The sequence below is a fragment of the Mustela nivalis genome (genome assembly GCF_964662115.1).
Source record: "Mustela nivalis genome assembly, chromosome: 16".
Classification (NCBI taxonomy): Eukaryota; Metazoa; Chordata; class Mammalia; order Carnivora; family Mustelidae; genus Mustela; species Mustela nivalis.
In genome coordinates this window covers 35,460,996-35,482,155 of record NC_139035.1, presented here as the reverse complement: position 1 = coordinate 35,482,155, position 21,160 = coordinate 35,460,996, and the positions used below count along the sequence as shown (strand labels likewise).

General features: G+C 37.4%; 2 protein-coding genes across 7 annotated transcripts in view; one reads left to right on the top strand and one right to left on the bottom strand.

Moving 5' to 3' along the window:
- SYT14 (synaptotagmin 14) overlaps positions 1–21,160 on the bottom strand; it is a 204,563-nt gene that overhangs the window by 54,078 nt on the left and 129,325 nt on the right. For all 6 annotated transcript variants that reach the window (XM_082701861.1, XM_082701859.1, XM_082701860.1 and 3 more), the window contains 2 exons: positions 13,246–13,517; positions 8,197–8,646 (listed from right to left, as the gene is read on the bottom strand). In XM_082701861.1, coding sequence (XP_082557987.1) covers positions 8,197–8,646; positions 13,246–13,517 — 722 coding nt within the window. The remainder of the gene's footprint in view (positions 1–8,196; positions 8,647–13,245; positions 13,518–21,160) is intronic.
- On the top strand, positions 20,242–21,151 carry LOC309849381 (ferritin heavy chain). The gene has a single exon (XM_082701875.1). It carries the CDS (start codon positions 20,470–20,472, stop codon positions 21,019–21,021), a length of 552 nt encoding a protein of 183 aa, XP_082558001.1. The 5' UTR covers positions 20,242–20,469; the 3' UTR covers positions 21,022–21,151.

Here is a 21,160-nt window from a genome sequence, read left to right as displayed (position 1 = left end):
ATCCTCTGACAACCAGCAACGGTTCAGAAAGAACCTCCTCCAGCCATCTGGATCCCAGAGTGACGCCAGCACAGAACAGAGCCCCAGCCGAGCTCCGGCAGACACACAGCTCAATGAGAAAGGAACCTCTGATGTGTACGAGCCATTACAGCTTTAGAGGCCGACTCAGAGTAAGCCGGTAGCAACTGCTGGCGACATTTCACTAACAACATACGAGTCCCCCCACGTGACTGAAAACAATAAAACTGCACTGATGAAAAGAATATTTATAATTCAGACTTTTAAATAATCACTCAAAATATATTTAGAAAAAGTTGTATCTTAAAAACATTCAAGGGTTGAGTTATATTTAGTTCCCAAAAGAGTTCTTTTACTAGGCATTTGTATGGTTAAACACTTTTTATATCATCGGATTAAAGGACTTTTACTTTGGGGCGCCTGGGTGGCCCAGTTGGTGATGTGTCCTACTCGATTTTGGCTCGGGTCATGAGCTCAGGGTCCTGAGCTGGAGCCCTGCCTTGGCTCCGCACTGAGTGTGGAGCCTGTTTGAGATTCTCTGCCCCCAAGCTTATGCATGTGCTCCCTCTTAAAAAAAAAAAAAAAAAAAAGAGGACTTTTACTTTCCTCTTTTCCAGATTGCTTAATGTTCCTTCTTATTTTGAAATTTGAAAAACACACTGCAATAATTTTTTCTTATGGACTGGCACTTAATGAAGATTGCTACTGAATTAAAACAGTAAATTTATCCGCACATGAATAAGACCAAACAAACCAAATTAGTTAACAGTGTCAAGTTCCTATATGCTAGATGATGTTTTAAATTCTTTACATGAATTTCTGAGGCAGCTATACTGTTACTATCCCTGTTTATGAATGAATACATGAGGTCTAGAGTGGCTGAGTATTCCTCCAAGGACACAGGTCAGGAAGAAGTGGGAAACCAAGATGTGACCGCACAGCCTCCATGCTCCCAACCTCAATGCTACACCAACCCACCCAAAGGCAAACAGAAACTTGGTTATGAATGCCTAACAATTCTGACATTAAAACTGTAGATTTCTACTATCTGGTAATTCTTTAATCTTTTATGACAAATCACAAACGAGTTAGTATAAAGAAACATTTTTTATAATGTGAATACAGTGCCAGGGACAATGCCAGCTTTCATTTCATTTCATTTCATTATAATAATACATGCTATTTTCCATGAACCAGATCTAATTCCTTGAAAAACGAACCAATTAAAGTTTAAATAGTCCACTTTATTTTAAATTATAGAATAAGGAAATATTAGGAAATATAGAATTTTGATTATATAAATTATATACTTTGATGATACAACATGAGATAATTCAAAAACTGTGTGTACCAACTTATTCAGTTTTCACTTCCTGTCAACTCTATCAGCATTTTCTGCTAGAAAAAAATGTGATCAGTACTATTCTGGTCATTGTTGCCCAAAGTGACAGACTATGAAAAGACCACTGTAAACGGGTAAGATATAGCCTATATAAAAAATTGTAGATCTAAGACTAGATAAAGGAATGATAAGACTTTTTTTTTTTTTTTTTTTAAGACAAGAGTACCTTTTTTAAAAGAGAGAGTGAGCAAGCGTGAATGGGAGGGGCAGAGAGAGAAGCAAACTCCCCACTGCGTGGAGACCAAGGTGGGACTCGATCTCATGACCCTGAGATCACAACTTGAGCTGAAATCAAGAGTTGGGCGCTCAACTGACGAAGCCACCCAGGCACCATGAGTATATCTTTAAAAAACAGTAAATAATGGCAGAATGATTCAAATTAAGGATAACCCATTTCATTTCAAGTTAACAACTAATATCTCTAGTCCACAGGTTTTCGTGTAGCTCACTCATTTACTCTTCCTCACCTTGTGAAGCAGTCAGGCCACATACTCCCGTCCTGTCCCCGGCGCTAACATGTATGTACACTAGGGAGAATTAGGTTTTTCTCGAGAATATCTCTGCATGCTTAACACTTAGAAATATGCAGTTCACTTAAACAGGAGTAATGAGTGAGCACACACGGCATGTGCAGGACGACCATGCTCATTTTTAGTGATAGAAATCACTTAAACATATATGCCTAATAGAAACAGCATCAGGAACTGATTCAGGCTGATCATGTACTATCATTTTTTTGGGACCAGAATTATTCTTTGCTCTGAATAGAATTAAGTAAAATGTAACTGTCAAGTGGAGATTTTTTTCTGGATCCTGCTATGTAACAGGAACACGATGGGAGAAAACGACTAAGAAAAAATTAAAGGCTGCTTCTGTTGGCTATTTCTTTTGTCTGTAAGTGGTAAGTCCCAAGAACGACCTCATTCAATGTTACTGTTTGTTACTTACCAGCCTCCTACCACATAAACAAGCAGCACAGTGGATACAACTCTACTCTTAGTGCTCAACAACCCAGAAAAAAGGGACTTCCTCATCATAATGTACTAAAGTGCAACTTTAAAGGGAAGTACATGGAACTCCCAGCTGGCATTAATGAAGAAGGTATGTATTCAGGATGTCTACTACCTAGACTCTCCAAAAGAATTTTTTTTAAATATTTATTTATTTGTTTGTTTGTCTATTTATTTATTTATTTGACAGAGATCACAAGTAGGCAGAGAGGCAGGCAGAGAGAGAGAGAAGGAAGAAGGCTCCCTGCTGAGCAGAGAGCCTGAAGTGAGTCTCAATCCCAAGACCCTGGGATCATGACCTGAGCCAAAGGCAGAGGCTTTAATCCACTGAGCCACCCAGGCGCCCCAAAAGAATTATTTTTAAAATTAGTGGTCAATATTTATAATTTGAATGTTAAGTATCTTTCCATGATGTTTCTGTAAAGTACATTATATTACCCCTTCTTCCTAATGCACTTTAGAATGTTCTTAATTATAGAATATGCTGCCATCTTGAACCTAAATTTATCTGTCATAAACCTCATGCCACTCTAAATTGATCAAATAGTACCATCTTTCCATAAAGCATTTGTTAATTTCTCTCATTAGTATTACAAATAATTGAAATCAGTATCTTGGAAAAGTTAATTGCATAAAATAAAATACAGGAGAAAGGAATATAATACATGTATCTAAAGCTAATTCTTTAATTTTCTGGCTTATTTAAAAAAACAAACAAACAACTAACAAACATGAAACAAGAATGAAGTACGTATTGGTCCCGTGGTTTATAGTTTAGTCTTGGATGGTTCAATGAAATGAATCCCAGTTGAATTGATGTTCTTTATTCCCTGTATTCAATATACAGAACAAATAGTTTAACCACTGAGATCTCAGTTTTTCCCACTCAATTTTCCTGCATGTTCAAAATTTCTTGAGACATAGGATTTAAACTTGACTTCTTTTCAGTTTTATATAAAGTAAGAATCTGATTTAAACAAAAAGCTTCCTTTTAGGCTCTAATTTCACTTCTTTCACTGAAAGATTTACCTGGTAACAATTCTTAATGTGAGACTAGAGTTATTCCTCTCCACTGATAATATATGCTCAACTATTTTGAATAACTGTCTCTAAATAGGTCTGTAACTATTTAGTTTTATACTAAAGTGAGCCATGAATCGTGTAAGTGTTATCGTCTAGGGACCTGAATTGCACACATGCAGCTTTCTCCTTCACGTAGTAACTGTTAACTGTGATCATTAGTTTATCATGAAGTATCTACTTTAAATTGCTTTAGGATGAAGAAGTGTAATCTACATTGAGAAAATGTAACTTTCTGACAAGGTAGGATGTGAATGTAGTGAATATGAAAATAGGAGAAGCCAAGTTTTAAAAGACATTTGCTAATAATACAGACTAAAGTATGATTCTTAGAGGGACACACATTTCAATTACAGAGTATAAGCAATAATTTACCTGTCTTAAAAATAAAAGTCACAGTATAAATACCAAAGTAAATTAATTCAGTCTAGTAACAACAAAAAAAAAGATAGGCTATTTTTGAGATACAGGAAATTTTAGGAATTAAAGATTGAAAGTGCAGGTATCTAAAAGAATATCTTCATTTCAGTAAGTCATGAGGAAGGCTGATCACTCTACAAGACTGTGGCATTAAACTCTTAAATGGGGAATTATATTAACATATATGTCCTTTGTTGATTATTATTTAGAAGCAATACATTGTAATGTGTTCCTACTTAGTTACTCTAAGATCATGATTATTGGATTCTAGGTCATAAAAGATTCCTAACAGAGCTATTTTAAGGATATTGATACTTACCAGGGTATGGGTCTTAGTAAGAATTTCAGAACTATCAGGTTTACCTGAATACATTAATGAAATCAATTTAACAAGTATTCACTGAACACCTATATTCTAGGTTCTGTGAAAAGTAAGTATAACTAAAATCATTTAAGTCAAACAGACAGACTCTATTCTCAAAGTACTTAAAATCTAGAAGGATGACATAGAACAAATTCAATAACAAGAAAATGTATGACTAGCCGCAGAAACAAGCACCAGAGGCAATAACTGAGAAATAACATGTACCACACGCACCCACTTACCCACCCATCTAACCAACATTCACACAGCAATAACCAGTACTTGCTACTTGGTCTACAGAGACAGATAAGATCAACTAATTTAAATTTGTATTAGAAACAGTCTAACAAATTTCTATAAAGATGAGATTTAAATTAGACTTTAAATAACATCTGAGATTTAAGTAGATTCAAATTATAATCGGGACTGACATTTTAGAACAATCTTAATGAAGGCAAATCCCTCATGACATTGGCCAGGTCTCTTGCCATTCTGTTATTCTCTGTATTTCTTCACTACCACAAACTGCCATCACATTCCTCCTTTTCTGAATTTTTTCACTATGCCTTCTGGTCCTCCTGATGTATGATAAACTCCTCTGGAACCTTAGTTTCTTCTGTGAACCCCAACATCATACTTCAACCCAAATCCAACTCTTCTCTGAGGATACATCAACCGCTGTAGACTTCTCCTGGTCACACCCTCACACCTGAAATGCCTCAGGGTCAAAAAGCACCTAGTAAGTAGCTCTAGCCTTACAACTTCAGTTTCCTTGTGTTTTCTGTGTGTCTCAAGACTGAAATCGAAGTTTCAGCTGGGCAGGGCCATTCTTACCTGAAGGCTCTGGCTGAGCATCTACTTCTAGCTCCTTCAAGATGTTAGCTGAATGCAGTGCTTTGCAGCTGTGGGACTGGAGCCCCCCATTTTCTAGCTAGTCGCCCTGCGTACATTACGCTAACTAAATACTGTCTATGCAAGGAAGGGTTGTGAATGTTTGTGAGAGACAGAGTGAAGATTATTGTTAAGAAATCTGGGAGGCTGAATGAGAAATACGACTGGGCTGAGGAAAGGAGGAGAGGCTGCTGCAGACAACTGGTACACACGGTAGTAATGCGGAGCCAAAAACGCAGGTGAAGAGAGTGACTGGGGTTCTCCCCTGGGGAGAAGTGCCATCTGCACGCCGCTGAGCATAAGAGAAAAATTCCAGTTATAAGAGGGATACACCATGGTAGGAAGGGTAACTGCCTACACTCCAGCTGTTGAGTATGGCCTAAGAGATCACTTAAACAAGTAAACAATAGACTGTATGGCTATTTCAACATTTTTCAGTCAGGGTTCTGTTTGAAATCACTGGCAGCTAAGTCTCAGTGGAAGAGCAATGTCCTAAAGGAATCGGGACGACTAGAGAACAGGCTTATGGGGAAGCTTCTGAAGAACAAAACCGAAAGCCATCCTGCAGGACTGGCCTGGGAGGACAGCGTGCTGCCGCCCCCATTGGACACTTACGTGCCCAACTCCTGCAACTGTCGCTGTCTAGCACCAGTACTGCTTCTGCACCTGCAGAGCTGTTTGGGAATTACTAGTGACCCTGAGGACCAGATTCCTCCACCATCGGCCTCACGCCGGCATGAGGGTGCGCAGCACCTGCTTCTCTGCTCGGTCTGCCCTGAGTTTTCCTGGAAATGAGTCAGAGTCGCAGAACCCAGGGAGCATAGCTCCTGCTCTAGCTACCAGACAGACTGGGACAGAACTTTATAGTCTACCTGTAGGTAGGGGGTGGGACTAGTAGTTGGGGCTTTCTCAGACATTGGAAGATGGTTGAAAAGATAGGGAAGAGTAAGAAAACATAATCAATGCCTGAACAAAACATAACACATTTAGCACATAAAACTCATCTGAAATCCACCTGTTTCTGTTCTTACCTAACATCTTTCCCAATATAAATTAGTAGAATTGCAGTATCAGAGACAGATGGGACATTTGGTTTAATGCCCTCCTTTTACTAATGAGAAACCTGATGCCTAAAGAGGCTAGATCATTTATCCAAGGTTATAACCACAACTAGTTAGTAGAAAGAACTCATTTTTTCAACAGGAAGGAAGACAAAAGAGAAGAACAATTAAATACAGGCATTAAATTTGAAAAGTGTGACAATGTAGAGAAAAAAATTCTCCAAGAGCAGAAGATGGATAGTTTTATTCAGATTTAAATATTATGTCTTAGAAGCTGTCTGTCCGGCACGTTTTTTTGGTGACCATGCCTCAAATTTACTGTCCCAGTTGTCAGAAACACAGAACTGATGGTCATAAGCTAATACATGTTATGTACAGAAATAATTAAGTTTGACCACAGATAAAACCATATTATTTTCTATGGCTTCAGTTTCTTTGTGAAATGAATATAATTAACATAGAATTGGGAACAGATAATTTGAAGTAAATAAACACAAAATACATACCTCGTGATGATATAGTCATTCTCTTCTAATTTAAATCAGGTATTTCTCTAAAAGAATGTATTCCACAGATTAACTAGTCATCACTCAGACCAAATCATGAGAAAGTTTAAAATCCTATTAAGAACTGCAGACTATTCAATTTTATTAAAAAAAAATTATTTTTTTCCCCTCTGGAATATTGCCTGGACTTCCTTATTTCCTTCTCTGATAAACTGATATTATATTTTTAAAAAGGACATTTCTCCAAAATGGTTAGTCTGCAATTTAAAGTTATAACAAGTTATCAATAAAGGCTAATTATTATCCTATAAACCAGTAGGGATATACCATATTTATTATCACCTTTTGGTTTTAAATATGTTTTAAAATCATCTAGCTAAAACGGGATAGTGAAAAAAAAAACCCAACTATTGTGAATGACTATCCTATAAGATCAAATGTTGTCTGGTATAAATTCAGTGAGGCTCTGATTCTGGACTTGTGCTTTAAAAGCTTAAAAAACTCTAAAATACACTTTTATTTAAAGACACACATCCATTTAAAAATCTCTGTATTATAAAAATGCTCTTAATTCAATTAATATAATTCATAATTATATTAAATTATAATTAATTTAATAGTTATAATTAAATATATTTAATTATATAAATATAATTCATAATTTATACTTATAGCCTATCACAGATTTTTCTCAATATCTAAATAACTACGTGGCATAGTGTATCTTCCCAGTTTAAAGTAGTTCAGCTCTCCTGTGCTCTGCAATGTCTTGTGGGAGGTTAGTTACAAATATGGAGAGACAGAGAGAGCTGTAGGTGATAAGAACCTGGAGGGAAAAAAAAAAAAAAGGAAAAAGAAAAGGGAGAACAACTCACAGACCAAACTTAAGTATTCTCCCAGAGATACTGCAAAATCTTTTTTTAAAAAGGGTGCAGAGCATAACAAGGCCAGGTCTTCTTTTGAACCTTTAAAAATAATTTCATAAGAGCTCTGGAAAGATAATCAGTCATGAGCTCGGCAGTAGTACGTAGTCTAAAAAAGCAAATAATTTCTGCAGTATAGTAAGTAAGATATGGGGCTAGATCTTGCTATATCACTTAGTCTTAACCTGGAAAGGAAACAATAAATTCTGCAAGGAGTTCACTTTGATGTCATAATCAATCATCTAATAAATATTTAACAATAATGAACATGTAATTCGTTCTGGACCTGACTCTGTGAAGGATAAAATACATAAAATGAATCACATATAATCTTCAAGGGCAACTTTTATAGAATGAGAGAAAATTATACCTACCTATCCGGGGCTTAGAAATTTTGTAAAGGTATGATTATTACATAAAAAAAATTGAAAAAGTTGTTGGCTTGATCATGGATTTTAAAAATTATGGATGTTACATACCACGACATAAATCGTATTCAGGCTATTTGATCAGATACTCACAGAATGATTGTAAGAAGGTTCCAATATCACAGGTAATGACATTTTCCCTTGAAGATTCAATTTTGTTAAATAAAAAATCTTTTCCCCCACAATCTTTTCTTTTTTCATGCGATGTACACCATACAGTCTAAACCGAACAGCATAATTTCCAATCATCTCAGATTCAACATGATTAAATTTGAATGTTTCTGTGAAGACAGGGCATGGTCCTCTCTGGATGCTGGTTTTTGCTCTCTGTTTCTTTATAGGTAGAAGAACAAGGTGTACTTGCCATGAGTTGCCACCTGTCCTGTTATATGTTGGGATATCTGTGACAGCTGTCACTGTTACCAGAAGCTTCTGTTCTTGGGAGTCATAGTCAAAAGTCACATCCAGTGTGCCATATTTAGCTTCTGGCTCAGGATCAAAAGGTTTAGGAAGCTGTGAAGAAGATCCTTGAGCTGACATATCCTGAGAAAAGCAAATTTAAATGTTTTCAGTTTTTAGCTCTATTATTTAAAGTAGCATGTAAATAAATACCTGACATTTCTTTAGGAAGATGATATGGAAACTGTCTTGATTTGCTGTCAGAAAGAAAGAAATAGTAATTAACAGTCAACTACAATCAAAAGCTACTCTACAGGACCAGGACAGTAAAAGTGGTAGCTTTAACTCAAAAACTTAGTATAACAAAGACAAAGAATTTAGTATCCTCCAATTTTAAGAAAGTTGGATCTATGTCTTTATGATGAGAATTGAAAATATATATTTCAATGTGTATCTCTCTTCCTTTTGTAGGAAACTACTACATTTTATTTCCAACATTAAATATTAAATATTTTAATATTAAATATTAAATATTCCAACGTAACTGCCAGCTCCATATGAGGCTGGTGAGAGAGAGAACATAAATACGAGCGTAACGTGATCGAAAAATGTGGCCCCATTTTCAGTTTGTTCTAAAACACCCACATCTGTAATAGAATGTAAACAAACATATTAAGGATTGGAAATCAATGAAAATGTGAAATATGAAAGGATAAATCCAAAGGCCTCAAAAATACAGCCAAACTCCACTTCTCCATAACACACACACATACTCTTTACACTTGGACTTCTAATCTGAATTTAAAACTATGTATTACTTCCTAAAGTCAATTACTATTGAAAATTGCTGACTACATACTTCAAAAGTTCAAGAAGGGCTGAAACTATACATTTTGATTATGAGATTGAAAGAAATTATACTCACTCTACTGGGAGCTATCTCAAATTCCTGCCAGTCTAACTCTCTGGAATGTTCCAGGAGTGTCGGCTAGTTACCAACAGTGCCAAACCCAGGTCTCTGACCTTTTAACTATACCACTTTGCCCCTTCAAGTATTTTAATAAATCTTAAATGTCTTTAATTTTGAAACGTGGGCCAATTTTACAATTTTCTGTTTCTGAACTTGTCCCTAGTGCCTATGGTAGTGTCACTACTACTAGTCCCAGTCTTCCCTTTTTCCATTTCTGAGAAGAACCGCCTAAGTTTTAGGCAGAAAAACACCGAATGGCAAGAGCCTATATTTCAAAACTTGCCTTATGGCAGACATGCTGATGAGACTCGGCCTTCATCAATGGGGGAACAGACAGAAGTTATGCCTGAAACTTCCAGATCAGGTTTACATAAGATATTACTTGCCCTTCACTCTCTTAGTCTTCCCACAAGCAGATACACACGTAGGATGTGTGCCTGGACCTTGCGGACTAGTACAGTACATCAGGGGACGGCAGAGTGACAAAAACCAACAACAGGGACATCAGAACCCTGAGCCCCTGAATGGTATTGTAGAGCAAAGTCACCGACTCATCCTGAGCTGTCTTTAAATGAAAGACAATCTTTGGTGGTTTTTAGCCACTGTACTGGTCTCTTATTACAGCAGCTTAACACATACCTAACTATTATACTATGAGCCTGGCTATACTTTGGGTGCGTGTGTGGGTTCTGTAGAGAACCAAAAACAGGTCTTTTACGTAAAATCTGACATGTCTACCTATGGTGACCTGCGTGGTACTATGTATGAAAAGAGAGATAACCAACGAAGAACAATACTTGGGGAGAGGCAACAAACTCTTAAAGAAGAATTCAGGATTTTTAAAATGGAATATGATGAAATCAGGGTAAACATATTCTTACTGTCAAAAAAACTGACAGCTTAGAGCAAAATGTTTTAATGTATGCCACTTCATAATTGGCAATCAAAGATGATTAATTACATGGTTTTGATTTTTCAAAGAAATACTTTCTAAAATAGTATCATAACAGCTAGGATTTTCAAGGAAGTAAGAAATTTCATAAGGTTCCAGAGAGGGCTAAAAGGCGGACCTTTACAGATAAAAACTACTATTTGTGTTCTGTAACAGGCAGCTAGAAAATAATTCTTCCTTTCAAGGAGTCTGAATTAAAGTTTTGAACCATTGCTAGCTAGTAATAAGTTGTCAATAGAATTTGTGACCTCCTTGTCAGGGAACTTTCCGGAATCCTCAGTCCTATCTCAGTTCAGTCATGTATGTTAATGAGCTCTAATATAGCTATATTCTGGATAAACCAAAGGAAAGTAAGAATTTTCCATTTGATAAATAATATCTATCAAAGGAACAGTAGGAAGCAAAATAAACTTGAAAAAACACAAGATTGGGCTTTATACTAACAGAGGCTATAAAAGCATCTAGATACTGATATAATGTGCACTTGCTGTTTTGTTTGAATATATTAAATTCTGCTATAGAGGCACAAAAGCAAGCAGCATACAAGAGACTCATCAGTGCTAACAGAGCAAGCTGGCGATTTCTGAAATATGGGTAAAAACGCAAAGGCTGTATTAACTATAAATAATGAATCAGGGAGTAACTTGAGAGGCAAAATTCAGAAGAGTAACTACAGTACAGTACAGTAACTACAGATAGTAACTAAGTTAATAACATGGAATATATGTCCAAAAGAGACATAATAAATCAAAAATATTTAGAACAAATGAGTACTATCTTGAGAAAGGCACGTAAAGCCCAAGCCATGATGACGTCACCTCTGAGCTAGTAGCAGCTGTATCAACCGTGTGCTCCTTAGATCGAAGTGCGTATAAAAAGGCTAAACTGGCAAGTTTCACTGATGACCAGGAGTACTTGTCCCTGAATCTCTTCCAGAAAACAAAGTTTTGGGCCCTTGGCACCCCCGTTCAAATCTCAACTCTTGGGGTGCCTGGCTGGCTTAGCTGGTAGAGCATGTGGCTCTTGATCTGGGGGCTCGTGAGTATACGCCCTGCACTGGGGGTACAGATTACCTAAAACAACAACAACAACAACAACAAAAAACTCAACTGTTGCCCTTATTGCTGCACCATATAAAGGGAACGCTGATGGGGCATGAAGAGCGACAGGGACATATGGGCATGCCCTAAATCAAGGCTCACACAGTGTGTTCCTGTCACCTGTACCTACAGGCATCCTGAGTGTGTTCATTTACCTCATCTTGCTCCTCTCACTTCTTACTATCTATGTGAAATAGATGAAAACACACATAATCTAATTAAAACACACAAATCTGAATTTGGTCCATGAGTCCTCCAAATTGCCTGGTGGTTCACTGGGAGGTACCAAAGCATCAAAGGAATTTCCCACACAACGATTTAGGTCAAGAGGGGCAGGAGGGTATGGTCGGTAAGAGCCCTGTGTGTGAGTCAGGCCGACCTGGGTTTGGATGACAGCTCCATCATCTGGGAGGTGCTGGTAGGCAGGCAAACTGTTTCCCTCTCTGAGTCTCAAGGTCTTCACTTGTAAAATGGGAATAACTTCCTGAAGATGAGGTTACTAATGGGGAATACGCTGACTGTAAAGCTTATAGCAAAATCTCTGGCATACTCGTTGCCAGCTATCGTTGTGGGTAATTCCATGACCCAGGCTTCCCTGCCAGCCTGTTGGCGGTCTCTTGGGTAAGCAAGCCTATGGAACAGGGGTCTCAAATAAGTTCAGGCACAGGGCACAGGGCAGGATTCTGTGTAGAAAATCATGGACTCCTGGTTGTATTAAACTTAAAATACCAATGAAAATTTTCTTCGAAGTTAGATACTATATTAGAATATAAGAAATAGTAGAAAAGTAATAACAGATAAAATGTGTTTTTAGAAATTGTATAAGAAAAACTTAAAATTAAGGGAATTCTGTTCATAGCTCTACTTTCATTATTTAATTTTAGTGGAGGATGAAAATTCACCCAGTAAGAACACTGACACACTGCAGTATTATGAAATGTTGTCTGGGACAAAAGTTGTAAAAACCTGCAATGTGAGAGGAAAAAAACCCGTAAAAGTATGTATTACCTAGTGGAAACATTTAAATTACCTTTCCATTTTCATCATAAAAGGGACATTAAAACAAATCCTTTTTAGAACATAGAGAGACTTCAAAAGTTCAACATACCAATTTTTGTTGTCATTTTCACATTTATGCTTCAAAATAGGAAATAAAATGTAACCAACAACTCTGAACAAATGTCTCCATGCATTCAAGTTTCATTAGTAAAGCTGAGCATTACTTATCTCTTCCATATCCCATGAATTGAAAATGCGAAAACATTATTTTTGAAAAACTATAAAACACGAATGAGCAATCTCCCTAAAGTAAAAATATCCTAAATAAAAGAATTTTAAAAATAAAAAGCACATAAATAGGAACCTCAAGATGAAAGAAACAGATAAGTAATTCCAGAATGTTTTGTAAAAAATGTGAAAATAAAAAAGACCTCTCTTGAGGCTGAAACCGGGGGAAGGTCGTATGTTTCAGTAGCTTGTGAATTGCTCTCATTTTTAGCTACCCGTCCTCCTTTGGGGGAATACGGAGGGCGGCGCGTGGAGAATGATTGGGACAGTCCTGGTAAGTCTGCCAGATAAAGACGAGATCAAGGATAACAAAGGTACTGTCAGCCACCAAGGACAGGACAGTGATAAAACCTTTCACCGAGAGGAGAAGCACAGGGTTATTATCATGCCCCAATAACATCCACGTAGAAAGCTCTACGTGCTGTGTTACTTACTTCCGGGCTCAGGACTGCAGTGCTGTCACTGGGAACATCTTCTTCATATCCTTTATTAGGAAAGCTTTCTAGTTCATGACCTGTGCTTCCTTCACTTGGGCACTTGTTATATGAACATCTTGGACTGTTGCTGCAGTGGGAAAATTCACATTTACTGTCCCCAATTTCTGAGGGCGTACACGAGAGATGGGGAGAACCACTGTCGTCCTGATACGGTGGTGGCTGCAGTTCATCCAGTGGGGGCGTTCTTCTCATTCTCTGAATGCAGTTTCCTGACAATAATTAAGAATCTGGTCACTGTTTCCAATTAGTCTCAACATGCAGTACAGTCCACAATTACTGTAAATAACTTTAAAAAAAAACTGGATTAAGAAATTTGTGGCAATGTAACTAGTAGATTCACTCGTGAGCTTCCTTCTTCCCTAACGGAGAGACGCAGAAATAAAACAGCCTGGTTTCCCACTCCTCTCCTCATAAGATTGGGAAAAATAAAAGTCACATATGCAGAAAGATGCTGTCATAGACCATAGAGATGGGAGAGCGAGAAATACTAGCAACTAGCCTACTTACTGAGTTCTTTCTTTCCACAACAATCTGGAAACATATGCATGTTTTGCCTGCTCCCCTATGATGTGTGGCCTCTCTAGCCACACTGGGTACAAGTACAGGAGGTACCATGAACAAAAAAACTTCATTTATTTTCTTCAGTTACTGAGATGGACTGAAAGTAGCATTCAGTTCTGCTGTGTGAGAAACGATTCCTCCACATCCACCCGAGATCCAGAATCCTAAAATGAGGCACACTGTGAATCCTGGCCTAAATCCTCACGGATAAGCCGAGGCAGAACACTGCATTCCAGCGGGTGTCTGCAATCAGCCGCTGGCCATTCCCCGCCCCAGACACCCTGCATCCCTCCTAAAGTACACGGCCCCACCTTGTCTACAGCAGGCGTCTCTACCTCCAGCAAAGAATCTGAAACCACATTTTCTTTCAGTCTTAAATTATCCTTTCAATTTTTACCTCAATGATCTGTTTCAGGAGTTCGGAATAAATAGGTCTGTGAACAGGAGATGGGGGGAGGAGGGGGATGTAAAAAAATAGAGTTGAGTTTACAATTTAAGAGTACCTAAGTCTCTGAAGATAAATCCTGAATGCAATATCAGGTATTAAATTTAAACACTGCTCATTTTTTCTTTTAATGGACTGTGGCTCTCTGTTCTTAAAAGGGGCCCTGAAAAAAGGTATTTTGTATTATAATTCTTATAATGGAGTTTAGTTCAAATGCTCAATAGGTCTTCTGTTCTTCCTAAGACAGTAAAACTTTACATAAGAAATACAAAGCTCATTTAAAAATTATCACAATGCCTGGTTCAAATGAAAAATATTAATTTGCATGAACTTAGCACAAATTTACATATTGGCTCAGAAGCCCTAATTTTAGAAAAAGAAAACTAAATGTCTTACCTCGTGAGTCTAACATACCAACTTTAGTTTATAAAACATAAACCAAAAATAAAAAAGTTACTGAATTAACATACTTGAAGCTAAATTTGAGAAGGGAAGATAGATTAAATTGATACACTGCACTGAGTACCAAATAAATATCCCAGATTTCAGAGAGGGGGTTCCAGGAACCTTTGGTTTTCCTGATAAAAGCAGGCAGACTCAAGTGGCACGCACTTTTTGTCCTCTCTATTTCCTCTGGCCAGGAGCTGCCGCAGCCATCTTGTAACTGTGAAGTAACAAGCCTGACAATGAAAGCTAAGGATAAGGAAGCAGAAAAATGGAGAGTAACTGGGCAACTGAAATATCACTAAGTAGCCATCTCCAAACTTCTGAATCCTCAGACAAATCCCTCTAGGTTAAAAAACATTAACTACAACAAAACACTGACAGCTGGATTTTCTGTTTCCAAATATATTCTCTATTGACACTTTTAAAATTACTTAACCAATATCCTCCCTTCATTAAAAATGTATATTTAATTGGCCATTGAATTATAAATTAAATGGTAATACCTAACACTTGCTGTAACATGAAGTCAATTAAAAATTTCTCAATGTACAATACCCTCTAGTTCTATCCATGTTGTTGCAAATGGTGAGATCTCGTTTTTGTTTCTGGTTTTTTGCTAAATGAAATAAGTCAATCAGAGAAAGACAATTATCACAAGGTCTCTCTGATATGAGGAATTTGAGAGGTAGGGTGGGGAGTTGTGGGGAGTAGGGAGGGAAAAAAATGAAACAAGATGGGACTGGGGAGGGAGATAAACCATAAGAGACTCAATCTCAGGAAATAAAGAGGGCTGCTGGGGGCTTGTGATTCACAGACCTGTACCCCTGAAGCAACTAATACATTATATGTTAATAAAAAAAAATTTCTCAGTGTAGTGGTTTTAGAAATCAGCATACCATCTTTTCCTTTAACTTTATTTGTTTTTTAAAGAAAGGTCATCTTTCTCAGAGCTCAGACTGAATGCTCAGCATATGAGTATCTCACAGGTCACACTGGAGAGAACTGGGTACATATCTATTCCTCAAACCATCTCTGAAGGGGGGCGATGGGATTATCACAATTGACTTCATCAGAAGCCATCAAAGTGAAGCTGGGGATGGCGTCAGCTTCAATGTCCATATCTACATGGAAGAGAGTAGATGCCACTCATCAAGAAAAAAAGAGAGAGGGCTAAGATGAATAAAATTAGATACAAAGATGGAGACATTACCACAGATAAAAAAGATCATATGAGATTACTATGAACAATTATATAACAAACTGGACAATGCAGAAGAACAGATAAATTCTAGAAACATACTAGCTAGCAAGACTGAATCGTGAAGAAATAGAAAATCTGAACAGACCAATAACTAGTAAAGAGATTAAACCAGTAATCAATAACCTCTCAAAAATGATGTCCTAGGCCAGATGGCTTTACTGGTGAACTCTGCCAAAACTTAAAGAATTAATACTAACTCTTCTCAAACTCTTACAAAAAATAGAAGATGAGGGAACACTTCCTAACTCATTTTACTAGGCCAGCATTACTTTGATACCAAATCCAGACGAGGACACTACAAGAGTACTGGCCAATATCCTTAATAAATATAGATACAAAATTTTTAACAAAATAACAAACCAAATTCAACAATACATGAACATACAACATGATCAATCGCAAACTATTCCAGGGAATCAAGGGTGGTTCAACATCTGTAAATCAAGTGATGCAATACAACACAGTAACAATATAGAGGATAAAAATCACATGATCATCAAAGTAGATGTAGAAAAAGCATTTGACAAAATTCAACATCCATTCATGACAAAAGCTCAAGAAACTGGGTAGAAAGAATAGATTAGTCAACATAATAAAGACCATATACAACAAACCCACAGTTAACAGTATATTCAGCAGTGAAAAGCTGAAAGTGCCTTCTCTAAGATAAGGAACAAGACAAGGATGCTGACTCTTACCACGTGGAAATCTGAGCCAGAGCAATTACACAAGAAAAGAAATAAAAGGCATCCATGTTGGAAAAGAAGAAGTAAAACTGTCTCTATTTCCAGATGACATGATATTATATATAAAAAAGAGCCTAAAGACTCCACCAAAAAACTGTTAGGACTAATAAATGAATTCAGTAAAGTTGTAGGATACAAATCAATATAAAAAAATCAGTTACATTTCTATATACTAATGACAAACTATCAGGAAAGAAATTTTTTAAAACTCCATTTACAACTGCATCAAAAAAGAACAAATACTTAGGAATAAATTTAACCAAGGGATGAAAGATCTATCTGCATAGTACACTAAGAACTGTAAAACATTGATGAAAGAAATTGAAAAAGACAAAAGTAAATGGAAAGATATTTTACGCAACATGGATTGGCAGAAATAATATTGTTAAAATGTTAAATGCTACTCAGAGCAATCTACAGATTCAAAGTGAACCCTATCAAAATTCCACTGGCATTTTTTTCATAAAAATAGAAAAATAGTTCAAAACTTTGTATGGAACCACAGAAGACTCCAAAAGCCAGAGCAATCTTGAAAAAGGAAAACAAGATCTGGAGATATCATGCTTCCTGATCTCAAATTATATTACAAACCTATGGTAGTCAAAATGGTATGGCATTGGCATAAAAACAGATGCATGGATCAACAGAATAGCGAGCCCAGAAATGAACACATATATTGCCAATCGATCTATTCCAAAAGAGTGAAAAATACACAACTGGGAGAGGATAATCTCTTTGATAAATGGATGAGAAAATCGAACAGTCACATGCAAACTAATAAAACTGAATCACTATCTTACATCTTAAACAAAAAACCAACTCAAAATGGATTAAAAAGACTTGAACATAAAGCTTGAAACTATAAATCTTAAGTGAAAACATAGGGAAGAAGCCCCTTCACACTGGTCTTGATAATGTTGGAAGCAAAGGCAACAAAAGTAAAAATAAACAAGTGGGACTATATCAAAATAAAAAGCTTCTGCATAAAAAGCCATCAAAAAATTATAGACAACCTATGGAATGGGAGAAAATATTTACAAATAATATATCTAATAAGGGTTAATACTCAAAATATATAAATAACTCCTCCAACTTAACCGCAAAATGACAATCTGATTAAAAAATGGGCTGAGGAACTAAACACACTTTTTCTTTTCTGTTCTTTTTTTTTTTTTTAAACACACTTTATCAAACAAGGCATCCAAATGGCTAACAGGTACATGAAAAGGAGGTCAATATCACTGATCATCAGGGAAATGCAAATCAAAAGCACAATGAGGTATTTCACACCTGTTAGAATGCTTAATATCAAAAAGACAATAGCAAATGCTGGCTAGGATGGGGAGAAAATGGAGCCCTCGTGTACTGTTGGTGGGAATGTAAACTAGTAAAGCCAGTTTAAAAACGGTATAGAGATTCCTCAAAAAATTAAAAAATAGAGCTACCATACAATTGAGCAATTCTACTGCTGGGTATTTATCTGAAGATGAAATCACTATCTCAAAAAGATACCTGCACCCTGTGTTCACTGAAGTATTAGTTATCATTGTCAAAACATGCAAACAACCTAAGTGTCCATCAGTGGAAAATGGATAAACACACACACACACACACACACACACACACACACAGGACTATTCAGCCACAACAAAAGAAGAATATCCTGCCATTTGTGACAACACAGATGAATGCTGAGGGCAAGTGAAATAAGTCAGAAGTAAGAGAAAAATAACTGTATGTAACATAAGTGGAATCTACAAAATCTGAACTCATAGATACAGAGAACAGATTGGTTATTGCTAGAGGTGGCGATGGAGGTGCTTTCCAGTTACAAGTAAGTCCTAGAAAAATGTACAGCATGGTGACAGTTAGCAATAGAAGATCTCTGAAGTTCTTACTGGAAGAAAAAAAAATGTGTAGCTATGTGAGGTTACCGATGTTAACTAAACTTACTGGGCAGTCATTTTGCAATAAGTGTATCTATCACATGTTATGTTGTGCAATTACCTTGGACCAAAATAAAAAAAAAATACCTTGGACTAATATAATGTTATACATCAATTATATCTCAGCAAAACTGGAAAAAGAAAAGAAAGACTAATCATTTTCCTTTTAAAAGCTTATGTATACAAATACATATATACATGAAACCAAAACAAAGAAACAAACCCAAAGAATATACATCTAAAGAAAATAGGGCCAGGACGAAGGAAGATAAAGGACATTGGCTAGAAAAACCAACACAATCAAGTCCTTGCCCTCCTTATCCTTCCCTGATTTCAGTTTTCATCTCTATTAAAGTATCTTCTCTCTCTGTGGCTTTCTTCTTTAAGTGGTTTCACTGTATTAATCCTTGTCATGTAACCAACACACTCCAACTTCTGTCTGGTAATAATCTTATATGTTACTTCCTTTAGTCTGCTTTTTACATCAGGTCCCTGTTTAGCTGCCAGCCAACCTGGATCTATTTACACAGCTGAGCTCCAGCCACCTGGCTCTTGTTAAGCCTCTGTGTAGCCATGCTCCAGAACCAAGGCGTAAGTTACCCAAAAGACATTTAGTGATATTTACTACTAAGTAGGTTCCATGAGCAGACCTCACTAGTGTTTCTGGATTTGAGAGAAACAATTTTATTTTTTATTTTTTTTAAAAGATTTTATTTAATTATTTGACAGACAGAGATCACAAGTAGGCAGAGAGAGAGGAAGGGAAGCAGGCTCCCTGCCAAGCAGAGAGCCTGATGTGGAGCTCGATCCCAGGACCTCCGGGATCACGACTTGACCTGAAAGCAGAGGCTTTAACCCACTGAGCCACCCAGGTGCCTCGAGAAACAATTTTATAACTGTGAATTTTGGAATATACATATCAGGATAAGTAAATTATATACATATATTTTATAATATATACTATACATTAATAATCATAAATATATAAATACCTTATCTTTATTATATATTTATATAACACTCTATAATTATATAAATACATAAGTTTATAACATGTAAACTTTATTATTTATATACTTCTATAATTGTATTATATAAATCCTTCAAGTTTTGAAAATAAAAATATCGTGTGTTTCACATTTCACGTTACTTACGCATTTTACTTTACAAAGTGAAGAACACGCAAATGTATCCAGAATAGGAATTTCATTAAAAATAAAATGCAGTTATGGGGCGCCTGGGTGGCTCAGTGGGTTAAGCCTCTGCCTTCGGCTCAGGTCATGGTCTCCCAGTCCTGGGATCAAGCCCCGCATCCGGCTCGCTGCTTAGCAGGGAGCCTGTTCCTCCTCTCTCTCTCTCTCTGCCTGCCTTTCTGCCTACTTGTGATCTCTGCCTGTCAAATAAATAAATAAAATCTTTTTAAAAAATGCAGTTAACGAAGATTTTTCCTTTTTCACTCTTTTGCAACAATATCTTCTTTCTCTAATGGGCAATTACTTCATATCATATGCACAGTAAAACTAAAAGTTGGCTAAAATTTAATGGATATTGGACATCTCCGCCGAGAGTCGCCGCGGGTTCCTGCTTCAACAGTGCTTGGACGGAACCCGGCGCTCGTCTCCTCGCCCCGGCCGGCCGCTCAGAGCCAGCCCTCCGCCATCTCCTCACAGCGTCCTCGGACCGCTCCAAGGCCCCCCGTCGCCGCTCCAGCGCCGCGCAGCCGCTGCCCGCCGCCGCCTCTCCTCAGCCGCCGCCATGACGACCGCGTCCCCTTCGCAGGTGCGCCAGAACTACCACCAGGACTCGGAGGCCGCCATCAACCGCCAGATCAACCTGGAGCTCTACGCCTCTTACGTCTACCTGTCCATGTCTTACTACTTTGACCGTGATGATGTGGCTTTGAAGAACTTCGCCAAATATTTTCTCCACCAATCTCATGAGGAGAGGGAACATGCTGAGAAATTGATGAAGCTGCAGAACCAGCGAGGTGGCCGAATCTTCCTTCAGGATATCAAGAAACCAGACCGTGATGATTGGGAGAATGGGCTGAATGCAATGGAGTGTGCATTACACTTGGAAAAGAGTGTGAATCAGTCACTACTGGAACTGCACAAACTGGCCACTGATAAAAATGACCCCCATTTGTGTGACTTCATTGAGACTCACTACTTGAATGAGCAGGTGAAATCCATCAAAGAATTGGGTGACCACGTAACCAACCTGCGCAAGATGGGGGCCCCCGAATCTGGCATGGCAGAGTATCTCTTTGACAAGCACACCTTGGGAAACAGTGATAGTGAGAGCTAAGCCTTAGGCTGTCTCCCGAGCCACCTGGTCCCTGAGGCCATGCATGCATGTTGGGGTTACCTTACCTTTTCTATAAGTTGTACCAAAACATCTACTTAACTCTTTCATTTGTACCATTCCTTCAAATAAAGTAATTTGG